The 12,171-nt window shown below is 50.4% G+C and overlaps 2 protein-coding genes across 2 annotated transcripts; both read right to left on the reverse strand.

Moving 5' to 3' along the window:
• Positions 1-233: 233 nt before the first annotated feature.
• Zacn (zinc activated ion channel) lies at positions 234-4,613 on the reverse strand. Its single transcript, XM_076870484.1, has 9 exons — positions 4,571-4,613; positions 3,063-3,187; positions 2,869-2,913; positions 2,650-2,756; positions 2,294-2,463; positions 1,409-1,533; positions 1,068-1,278; positions 789-950; positions 234-424 (listed from the first exon to the last, which is right to left on the reverse strand). Exons 1-9 carry the CDS (start codon positions 4,611-4,613, stop codon positions 234-236), a joined length of 1,179 nt encoding a protein of 392 aa, XP_076726599.1.
• Positions 4,614-4,756: 143 nt separating this feature from the next.
• On the reverse strand, positions 4,757-7,231 carry Galr2 (galanin receptor 2). Its single transcript, XM_076870486.1, has 2 exons — positions 6,867-7,231; positions 4,757-5,534 (listed from the first exon to the last, which is right to left on the reverse strand). The coding sequence occupies exons 1-2, from the start codon at positions 7,229-7,231 to the stop codon at positions 4,757-4,759; spliced, it is 1,143 nt and encodes a 380-aa protein (XP_076726601.1).
• Positions 7,232-12,171: the final 4,940 nt, after the last annotated feature.

Genomic DNA, 12,171 nt, shown 5'->3' on the forward strand with positions numbered 1-12,171 from the left:
TGAACAGTTGGATTCAATGAAAGCAAACCCTTGAGGTGCACTTGCACTGGGTGATGGGTTTATTTCTCACTCTGCTGCTACACACACAGAGGGGCGAGCTCAGGGTGCTCAAGGCCCCCAAGAGTTAAGCAAAGAGCCATCCCTCTTCCCACTCTGTCCAAAAACCCTGTCCTTGTCTCCCTCCAGTCTCAGGAAACCACACCTCATCCTAAGGTCTACAGCACTGGGCCCTGTTACAGCCTGGGTGGCCCACCATGAGGGATAGCCTTGCCAGGGGCTGGGTCAGACTTGCATGTTGCCCATATCCATGTTCCAGCAAAGATGAGCTGGCTGCACACCACACTGGTCACATATACGAGGAAGAAGGCATGATCAGCAGCCTCAGCCCAGCTTCTCCTTGACCTCTTTCCTCCACTGGGGTCTGCTGCGGGGAGAGAGGTAAGGAAAGAAATGGTTCCCAGGGCTCCTTCTCTCAGAGCAGAAGGGTAAACCCTAACAGTTACCAGCTGTATGCCCCCTGCCTTAGATTCTCAACTAATGAAATTTCAAATCTAGCCCCTCCCAGGCTACTTCCAGCAGAGAAAAAAACCTCCTAGAGAGTTCTGCAAGACATGGGGTTTTCTGGGGGATCTGAGGTCACCTGGGCCACTTCCCCAGATAGACATGCTTCTTCCCAGGGAGGGCACAGTGGAACCCAGGGACAGTGGTGCCAGCTTCTGCCCTATCGAACCTGCTACCAAAGGCCTCACTCCTCACCACCCTCAAGAAGGGGCCTTAGTGCCTACCACCTTCAGAATTAGGCCCCAGGTTCTCCTTTCTCTGGTCCCTTCTTGGGCCTGGGCTGGGGCTACTTTTGTCCCCAAGACTATCCTGAGCTAGCAGCCCAGCCAGCAGCACGGTCTCTGTGGTGCTAAGAAAGAGCAGCAGTAGCAGGACTGTGAAGTAGTAAACTGGGAAGGGGAGGGGACAGGAAGTCAGGGGTTTGGCTGGGTAGAGGCTCAGGTATGGGGGAGGGGGGCAGGCCCACTAGAGTCCTATCCAGAGGCAGGGGAGGAAGCAGGCCTTACTGAGCAGTGGGTTGCAGGAAGAGGAGCTAGGCAAGGCCTGCACCAGGGAGGAGTGGAAGACCAGGTAGCCCAGCAGCAATGTCACCTTGTAGGCAATGTGTTCGGTAGCGTGGAGGGGCAAAAGGCCCCCACACATATTAGCTAACAGCAGTGCCTCTCCAGGTACCAGCAGCGCTATGATGGACTTGAGTGCTGTGTTCTTCAGGCTCAGCTAGAAGGAAAAAAGCGTTTCCCAGGGTATGGGAGGATGGGCAGCAGAGGGATGGTGTCATGCCTTTGCCTCCTAACCCTCTCCCCTCCCCTGGATCAGCCTCTGCCAGTCCCTTCCTAATTCCACTCACCGTCACCTGGAAGCAGGGTACTACCTGCAGGGGCAGGACTTGGGTTTTCAAGTCACGAACCACATATTCCCTCTTGACACTTACAATCTCATTCACCGCATGGGCCCGGAACTCCAGCTCCCTCACTGAAAGGAATGGGGATGGGAATGGTGAACCACTGGGAAGGAGATATCCCTGCCCTGCCCCCCAATCTTTTGAGGGTAGGAATAGAAACAAACTGGAGCCCAGGGATGATGCAGACATCTGATGACTTTGGGGAGCAGAGATGGAGGGGGAAGTGGTAAGTAGGAGGGCTTGCCAGACATTTTGCAGCACCTCAGATTGTCTTCAGTTAAAGGAAGGGTCTTATCAGATTCACTGATGAGTTTTCATTGTAGAAATAAATGCACTTTGTACCACTTGATGGCAGGGAAGTGATCACAGACTCATCACTGGCCAATCATCTCACACCTGAAATATTAGGGTCTGTGGGCACTGGCTGTGGTCTTTCATAGAGAAGAGAGATGTGAGGGGAGTTAGGAATTCCCTGCCACCTGTTTAGATGCCACCTGTTTGGTCTGTAGATATTTATTATCCACAGTTTCCTTCAAAAGTGGGGCCACAGCAATCTGAGCTTCTGGGCTTGACACAAGTGGCCCAGCCACTGCAGGTGGCCTTGGCTGTTGAGAACAGGTGCTCTGGGGAGGGAAGACTGAAGTGAGCAGGCCCCTGGATGAGGGCAGGAAGAATGAGGGGAGATGGGCTGCTGTCTGGGAGGCACAAGTGAGATGCATTTCCATTCAGCTCCCTTAAGCCAGGAGATAGATTGATTTGAACACAGACTTGTGCTAGAGGTCAGGGTCCCCTCCCCTCTGCCCTCACCCCCAGTCCCCACCCTGACAGCACCAGTGTTGCTAAAAGCAAAGAAGCTGAGGCTGCAGTCACTCTTGTCTCTGGGGAAGTGGAGGAGCTCAAAGTCGCAGTTGGTCTCTGTGGTGAGAGCCAGGTTAAGCTCCACATGGCCATCTGTGTCTACTCGGGCCTGTGGGTTCTGGTCCTTCCAGTCCACCCAGAGCCTGTGGAGAAAGGTGCACAGACAGAGACCCAGCCCCTTCTTGGACTGGAAGAGATCGGGGAACTACATTTGGCACTGGCAGCACCAGGTGGGGAATAGCCACCAAGAATGCCTCTGGGCTCTAGGGGGAAGGGGAGGAAGGATGTACACCATAGGTTTCTGGGATGAGAACTTCTGCCTCACTCACGCTTCCTGGATGGTGAGTCCAGGCGTCCAGAGTGATTCACAGGGCAATGTGACTGCATGCCGAGAGTGTGCGCTAGCATGCCAGGCCAGGCGAGCATCCAGCCAGGACTGAGGGTACAAGGATACCATTAAGATCCCATTCACACATACACACCCCCAAGATTAGCCAGTTGATGAAAGCCACGTTCTTTGTCCCATCTCAGCCAGGACAGGAGCTTACCAGCCTGAGCATCATCATAGAAGACACTGTGTACCGCAGGATGTCCTGGGAGAGGGGAGCAACATGTCACCTCACAGTTGGGTGCTATGTGACAAATAGAGGCAGGAGACCCACCACTAGTGAACACTTAAGTCCTGCCCCTTCCCCAAATCAGCATTTGGGTCCTGTTCCCTCCCATAGCCAGCGGCACTTACCACATTAAACACATTGGACACAAACACCTGCACGCTCACTTGCAGGGGTGCACTCCCATTGTTAGGAATCTGGATGGTTTCATGGACCTCTAGGGGTGAGTTGAGATGGAGGGAGGATGGCCAGGCTGAGGGGTAAAGGTTGAAGTTATTCTGAGGCCCCAATCCCAAAGCTTACTCCCTCCATCTGGCAACTAGACTTACATAGGCTGGATCCTTGGACCCAGGGTGGGATGGTGCTGAGTCCAAGGAAGGCAAGATGGAGCAGGATCCACAGGGATATCATTTGTGGCTGCCTGGAGGGCTGGATAGAGCAGCAGGTCCTAAGCTGTGACCTATATTTCAGTCACTTACCTGGGGCCTGAGCAATTTGAGGGAGGCAGCTGCTCTGCTCAAGGACTGGGACCTTGGGCTTAGCAACCCCTATGGTTCTGGTTCCGCGAATACCCAAAGACAGGCCAGGACCCAGCCCCACCCACCTTGCACCTGCCTAGGCGTCCCTGCCCTGCTCCATTTCCACCACCTGGAACCTATTACCTCATTCAAAGCCTGCCAAAGTGGGTGGGGTAAGCTTGGGACCCCCATCTCTCCCTTACTTGGTTCTTCCACTCGGACAACCTTGGCACAGGCCTCTTCTATATTTTGGTGGCTGGCAACAACCTGGCTAAACCCTTGTCCAAAGTGGCCTCCTCTCAGCAATGAAATGGGGGCACCTCTGAGTGTCCTTGCCTCTACTTCAATACTGGTCTGACCTTATGTAAAAAGCATTGGCTCACTGGGCCTAGTGGGGCATGCCTGTAATCCCAGTGGCTCCGGAAGCTGAGACAGGAGGATTGTGAGTTCAAAGCCAGCCTCAGCAACTGTGAGGCACTAAGCAGGTCTCAGTGAGACCCTGGCTAATAAAATACAAGATAGGGCTGGGGATGTGGCTCAGTGGTCAAGTGCCCCTGCATTTAATCCCTGGTACCCCTCCCCCCAAAAATAGTGCAATGGCACAAGAACTCTGGGAGTGGAACAAATACAAGGACAGATAGAGACTAGCTCTTGAGCAATGCTGTAGGGTATTCTAAGGGTAGAGTGGCTAGAGGGTTCCCAGAGTAGAACAGGCCAGGGGTGAGACTGACATGCTGGATACCTGATCCTGCCCAGATGCAGCCAGGTAAGGAAATGCCAAAACCAAAAATGGGTAGGCATAGGATGCACTCAGAGGGACCTCAGGAAACTAGATGCAGGTGAGGACCCAATGCATTGCATGAATGCAACCAGGAGTATACATTTTTGCTTGTTATTCACAGACTTTATCCAACTCTCTTAAATATTAAGCCTCTGTCTCAGGTATTGGCTGATGGTTCGGAGATCTGTGTACATATGCAGCCTCAGGATGGTCACTTGTAAAGAGCCTTTTGTAGTTCCTCAATCTCCAGCTTCAGTTAGGGATTTTTTAAAAAAAAATTAACCAGGCTGGTCTCAGTGCCCATTTCAGGTAGCTCAGCAAAGCATATTGCACCCACATTGAATCTCACAGAGGTCCCAGAGGCTTTTCACACAGGGCATTCTGACTCAGAAATTTGGAGACAGCAGGCATACACTGAACATGAAATGATTGGCGAGTTTTATTAACAAAAGAGACTCTCCCTACAGTTCCCATCCTCAAACTCCAGCCCTTCAACATCCAAGCCTGTTTCCCGTTGGTGCTCTCAGGTCTCATTAACTGTCAGGATGTTGAGGGTCTTTTGGTGCTGGGAAGGGCCAGAGGCTGCACAGATGGCAAGATCCCCGACAGAGACAGGGAGCCCAGCCACCTCGCTCACATGCGTCAGATCGGTGGACTCACGCTCCAGCACGCTGCCAATGTGGGTGCCAGGTGCCGCAATGCACACGCGACCTGAGGCTTGGCGCGGTGTGCTGTCCAGCAGGCCTGCGAAGATTTTGCGGAAGCCCTTGCGGAAATGCTTGGAGACCAGCGCATAGACGATGGGGTTGACGCAGGAGTTGGCATAGGAGACCAGGTGTGAGAAGATGCGCAGCGCGTAAGTGGCGCCCGTGAGCGGAAAGTGACCAAACCACACGCAGAGGATAAGCGCGTGGTGGGGCATCCAACAGAGGCAAAAGAGCGCGGCCACAATGACAATCATACGTGTCACCTTGCGCTTGGCGCGTTGGGCACCAGAGCCCGCAGCCACCGGGTCGACGGTGCGCCAGAGGTAGCGCAGAGTGAGCGTGTAGGTCAGTCCAAGAACCAGCACTGGCAACAAGTAGCTGAAGACAAAGGTGCAGAGGTCCATGGCGCGGCGGCGTGGTGCGCTCCATGCTGGGTGGCACACTGTCAGGTTGGCCAGTTGCGACTGGCGGTAGTAGCTCAGGTAGGGCCCAGAGAAGAGCAGCGCCAGCACCCAGATGAGCCCGATGGCTGCCAGCGCGTTTCGAGGCGTGCGCAGCTCGCGGGAGTGCAGCGGATAGCGGATGGCCAGATACCTGGAGGCCAGGTCGAGAAGAAAGACGTCAGGTGAGCCCTTGCACCTCAGGACCCACGCCTGTTCTCAAGGTCCCTAAGGCAAGGTTATACCACGTCAGACACTCAGTTAAGCCTCAAAGTGATACAGAGGGTGGCAGCCTCAAAGTGGTAGAGAGGGTGGCACACTCCTAAGCCACAATTCTGTTGCTCCCCAGGGCTGTGACCACCGACATACTCCACATGGGAGGGCACCCACCAGTTACAGAGAACTTGCTAGGGGTTCTGGGAAACTGTGATTATTCACTAATGAAGGTGTCCTGGGAGGTAGAATCCTGGTGCCTGAGTCTCTAGAGACAGCTTGGAGAAGACATGTCCTGCAAGGGAAATCCTGAGGGAAGCTGGAGCTCTGTGGGTCCCACCAACACTAGGAACCGGCATACTTAGTGCTAAGTGGAATGGGAGGTGAATGGGGAGTGTGGTCTCACCTCCCTGCTCTTGTGCAGGAGGTCCAGAGGGTGTGAGAGAAAGGGGGAGATATCAGAGTTCCACCGGATTTCTTCCCCAGTTTGAAAGGACACATCCTTTTGAGATTTCAAATTCCACTGAGTCCTGCACTCTCCAAAAGGTGCCTCTCTCACTGTCCTCCTCTGGCTGGGGAGGGAGAGCCCAATGGTGTGCTCCTCTCCCTGACCCTGTCCCCCAGTTTAGAGGAAGGGTGCAAGGCAGGCTGGAACTGAACCAGGGACCTTCAGGCAGTTCACTTGAGCTATGGCTTGGGTCCTCAAAAAGGACCCAAGTTCCACAATCTAGATTCAACCCGACTGCTCCAAGCAACCAAACTGGCTTTAGATGAAAGCATGGTGGAGGAGTCTGAGGTGGGCATTAAGAGACAGACCAATTGTTTCATGAACAAGATTACCAGCTGGTGACTCTGTGCCAGTTATTTTCGACCTCTATCTCTTCTATAAATTGGGCACAGAAATCTCTCCAATCCCACCCCCACAGGACTGTTAAGCTCAAGTGAGGTCAATGTGTGAAAACGCTGGGTACCAGGACATGCTGCACAGTGTCAGGCAGACCAGAGAGCCAAATTGTCCAGACTTCAAGGCCCCAGGTGGCACCTGAGAGACACCACATCTCCCATTCCTAGTCCTCTTCCTCCTGTTCCGCAACTGCTTGTCTTTTGCTGGCTTGGATCTCTTTGAGGCCTCCGTGTCCTCTCACGTGACCTCCTAGGTCCTAGGACCTAGGAGTCCTCTCCGTGACCTCCTAGGTCCTAGGTCCCCAGGACCTCCTTCTCTCCAGCCCCTGCCCTGATGCCCAACTCTCAAAAACCGCCAGAGTGTGCTCACCTGTCCAGGGAGACGGCAGCCAACGTGAAGCTGCTGGCGTGCATGGTGAGGAAGATGAGAAAGTGCACGGCCTTGCAGAGCAGCGAACCGAACACCCAGCCGTCCAAGGTGTAGATGGTGGCCTGGAAGGGCACGCAGCACACTATGAAACACAGGTCGGCCACGCCCAGGTTGAGGATAAACAGATTGGTGGTGCTGACAGCCTGGCCGCCTCGCAGCAGCACGGCCAGCACCAGCACGTTGCCCACGGTGCCCACGAGGAAGATGAGAGCGAAGAGCAGGGGCACGAGGACCGCCTCGGGTTGCCAGCCCGCGCCGCCCGCCTGGCTCACGTTCTCGGCCACCCAGTTTCCCAAACCATTCATGTTGTCGCCTAACTCGCAGCTGCCTGGGATCCTGCAGTCGTCTGGGTCTTGGACCGCGCAGCGCCCCGTGAGACTCAGTCGAGCTGCAGGCGCCGATCTGGGGTGCGCTGGAGTTAGGGGGTGGAGCGAAGAACCAAAGGGTGGGATTTTCCCGTAGAGGCCAGCCACGCAGGGGAAAGTGGCAGCCCGCCGAGTGGCCGCGCGCTTCCAGGCCCAGGCACCCGCAGTCCACCCAGCTACGGAGAGCGGCACTGCCCAGGTCCCCGCGCCCCAGATCCCAGGCTTAGCTGTTCCAGGCTAAGTCGAAGTACTTGGGCTTCGGGGCAGCCACAGGACTGGAGGGCGCAATCCTGGGACTTGCGTGCGCCCCACCATAGCAAGCGCCCGCCCGGGACCTGCGCGCCTCAGCGCTGCCCTGCAGCCTGGAGGGCGCGGAGCACCCTCAAGAGTTCCGAGGGGGATAGGGAACAGGTGACAGGGTATTTGTTTGTTTGTTTCCCTTCTTTTTCCACAGCAAAGTGGGACAGCCGGCCGGGCTCTGCCTGCGTCTGTCCATTTCTCATTTCTGGGAACATCAGTCCTCACGGGGAACATCAGTCCTCACCGGAAACCCAGAAAGCAGCTGTGGGAGGCGGAAAGGTTTCTGTAGGAGCTTTGATTACCTTCATCTCACTCTCTTCTTTCGGTCCACACTTAAGAAAGCCAATTGGACAGGAAAGGGACATGTAGAAAACAATGGTGCCTCATGTCGTGGGTTGGCACATACCACACACCTCACTCTCTCCTCCTGCCGCACGTAGAATCAGCAGGATGACTTTGGGTACCTATTAACTCCATTGGACATTTCTTTTCCAATTAAATCCTGTAAATGTTACATGGGTGGTAACGCAGGCGCGTTTTTGTTCCCAGGGACTCCAGAGGCTGAAGCAGGAGGACCACATGGCCAGCCTGGGCAATTTAGCAAGGCCCTCAACAATTTAGGTAAACTCTGTCTTAAAAAATAAAAAGGGCTGGGGATGTAGCTGGGTGGTTAAGTGCACCTGGGCTCAATCCCCAGTACAAGCCCCCTGCCCCCAAATCTAGTAAATATTTACTGAGCTTCTACTGAATGTGTCAGCCTCCGTCTTTGGCGCTGGGCCTCCGTTTTCTCAGATGTAATGTGGAATGGCAACAGTGCTTTCTCAGAAGACTCTGGTGAAAATATAGTGAAATGTGTGATTTGAAGCCACTTCTTCAAATCTGAATTAACTAAATATTCAGATCTCCAAAAAGGGGAAACTTTGAGGAAATTCAAAACAGCAGAGTTCCCTGCACCAGCAGCGTTTTTCTGTGTGTAGGCTGCAATATCTGTTAAGCATTAGTTTCTGCATCAAGCATTGGTAACAGTGAATCATTGCTATTTGTATAGAATATAAGTCTCCCAGTTCCCTAGATCTAAAATTAACTACCTTCTGCTGCTGCACCTTCATTTTTACTTCACCCTCTCCTGCCCTGTTTCTTGGGTCCTAGCCAAGAATATTCCTTTTCCTTTCCCCCAATGATCTCAGACTCTCAGGAAATCAGCTAGGGATTTTTCTTAGTAGGGAGACCTTAGTCTCACTCTGCCAGTCTGCTTACTCATTCAACAGAAAGATGAGGGGGTGAGGGAGCTAGCCAAGCAGACACCTGGCGGAAGAGTATTACAGATAGAGGGGAAAACCAGTGCAAAGTTGCTGAGGCAGGAGAGTGCCTGTGTCCCTAAGGCAAGGATTCTGGTAAAGGAAATTGGCAGAAGTAAGAGGAGGAATTTTTCCCCCTTGGTACTAACTATTGAGCCCAGAGGTGCTTTACCACTGAGCCACATCCTCATCCCTTTTTATTTATTTATTTATTCTAAATTATTTTTTAGTTTTAGGTGGACACAGTATCTTTATTTTTTTTTTTTAATATGGTGCTGAGAATCGAACCCAGTGCCTCTCGCATGCTAGGTGAGCGTGCTACCACTTGAGCCACATCCCCAGCCCCCCCTTTTATTTTTTGAGGAGTCTTGATGAATTGCCCAGGCTGGTTTGGAATTAGCAATCCTCCTGCGTCAGCCCCCTGAGTAGCTGAGATTATAGGTGAGCACTACCATGGTTTAAAAAGGATTTTTTCCTACTGTAAGAGTTTTTTTGTTTTTTTTTTTTTTTCCTGTACCAGGAATTGAACCTAGGGGTATTTAACTACTGGGCCACATCTCCAGCCTTTTTTTGTTTTTTATTTTGAGAGAGTCTTCTTTAGGGCCTTGCTAAGCTGCTAAAGCTGGTCTGGCACTTACCATCCTTCTGCCTCAGCCTCTGGAGTCCCTGCACTACAGACTGCACCACCATGCCTGGTAGGATTGTGGCCTTCAGTCTAGTAAAATGAGGAGGCAGTACAGGATTTTTACTAGAGGACTAACATAATCTGAGCTTTGTTCTTGTTTTGTTTTTGTGGTCCTGGGCATTGACCTCAGGAGTACCCTCCGACTGAACTACATTCCCAGCCCATTTTATTTTTTTATTTTGAATCAGGGCTGACTAAAGTTGCCCAGACTGGCTTTGAACTTTCAATTCTCCTGCCTCAGCTTTCCAGTTGCTGGAATTACAGGCACAAATCACTGTTCCTGGCGCATAACCTTTTTTTTTTTTTTTTTTTTGTAAAAGCTTTATTAAAATAAAATTCACATCATACCATTTTCCCATTTAAAGGATTTACTTGGTTCAGAGTTGTGCAACAAGCACTACAATCCTCCCCACCAAAAGAAGTCCCTGCCCTTTACCAGTGGGCCTCACTTTCCCTTTTCCATCCCCCTCCCCCAGGCCTAGGTCACCACTAATCTACTTTCTGTCTCTAAAACATTGCCTATTACTGGTGTTTCATACATACAGACCATACAATATGTGGCCTTTTGTGCCTTGCTTCTTTCACTTAGAATAATGTTTTCAAGGTTCATGTATGTTATAGCATCATCAGTACTTCTTTCCTTTCTATGGCCAAATAATATTCCATGGCATGATTTTAGCACATTCTATTTTCCATTTATTTGCTGATAGGCATGTAGCCATTATTTATTTATTTATTTATTTATTTATTTATTTATTTATTGGTACCAGGGTTTGAACCCAGAGATGCTCAACCACTGACCCACATCCCCAGCTCCCCCCTCCCTTTTAAAAATATTTATTTTTTAGTTGTAGTTGGACACAATACCTTTATTTTATTTATTTTTATGTGGTGCTGAGAATTGAACCCAGGGCTGTGCTAGGTGAGCGCTCTACTGCTTAGCCACAACCCCAGCCCGCCCAGCCCTTTTAAAAATATTTTAGACACAGGGTCTTGCTGAGTTGCTTAGGGTCTCACTAAGTTGCTGAGGCAGGCTTTGAACTCCCAGGCCTCCTGCCTCCACCTCCCCAGCTGCTGGGATTACAGGCATGTGCCACTGCATCCAGCTAGCCATTTATTTTTAAAATCAAACAATTTACTGTTATTTTTGTGGTGCTGGGGCCTTGAACATGCTAAGCAAATGCTCTACCACTGAGCAATATCCCCAATCCTAAAAGAAATATTTTTAGAGCTGGGGTTGTGGTTTAGTGGTAGAGTGCTCACCTAGCATGCATGAGGCACTGGGTTCAATCCTCAGTACCACATAAAAATGAAATAAATATATTATGTGTCCACTTACAATTAAAAAATAAATATTTAAAAAATATTTTTAATTGTGATTAAACACACTTTTCATAAATTTAATACTTTAACCTCTCTTTTTATTGGCACTGGGGATTAAACCGAGGGGCACTCTGCCACTGAGCTACATCCCCAGTCCTTTTTATTTTTTATATTATGACAGGGTTTCACTATGAGGGTCTGGCTAAGTTGCTGAGAATGGCCTCAAACTTGCAATCTTCCTACCTCAGTCTCCCCAGTCACTGGGATTACAGGTGTGGGCTACTGCACCTGGCTCACTTTACCATTTTTAAGTGTATAGTTCAGTAGTATGTTCACATTGTTTCAGCCAATCTCCAGAACTCAGTTCATTTTTGCAGAACTGAAACTCATTACACAACACCCCATTTCTTTCCCTCCCCAGACACACACACAAAAAAAACATTATCCTACTGTGTCTAAGAATTTTCCTATTCTAGGTACCTCTGATAAATGGGATTCTTTTGTGACAGGCTAACTTAGTATACTATTCTTAAGGTTCATCTATATTGTAGCATATATCAGAATTTTACTCATTTTTAAGATTGAGTAATATTCCATTGTATGGATACACCACATGTTATCCTTCAAAGGATAATGGATTGTTTCCATCTTGTGTCTACTGTGAATAGTGCCGCTATGAACGTGGATGTACAAATATCTCATCTGGAACCTGCTATCAATCCTTTGGAATGTATACCCAGGGTGGACTTGCCAGAGCATATGGCAATTCTACTTTTAACTCGTGCAGAGCCTCCACACTGTATTTCACAGTGGCTGTACCATTCTATTAGTTTTTATCATTATTGTTGGTGCTGGGGATTGAACCAAGGGGTTTTAGCACTGAGCTCCATCCTCAGACCTTTTTATTTTTTATTTTATTGTGGTTAAATACACAATTTAGGGTCTCACTAAATTGCCTAAATTGGCCTTAAATTTCCTATCCTTCTGCCTCAGCCTCCCCCAGTTTCTGGGATTACAGGTGTGCACCAGTGCACATGGCAGAGAAGAAGCTTACTTTGAAAAGTCAATTTAACTTATTTATTTATTTAGGGATGCTGGGGATTGAACCCTCTGGGGCTTTACCACTGAGCTACATTCTTTTTTGAGACAGGGTCTCTTTTTTGAGACAGGGTCTCGCTGAGTTGCTGAGGCTGGTCTCGAACTTGCAATCCTCCTGTCTCAGCCTCCAAAGTTGCTAGGATTACAGGTGTATGCCACCACATCCAGTGTCAATT

This window comes from Callospermophilus lateralis, chromosome 11, assembly GCF_048772815.1.
Source record: "Callospermophilus lateralis isolate mCalLat2 chromosome 11, mCalLat2.hap1, whole genome shotgun sequence".
NCBI classification, from domain to species: Eukaryota; Metazoa; Chordata; class Mammalia; order Rodentia; family Sciuridae; genus Callospermophilus; species Callospermophilus lateralis.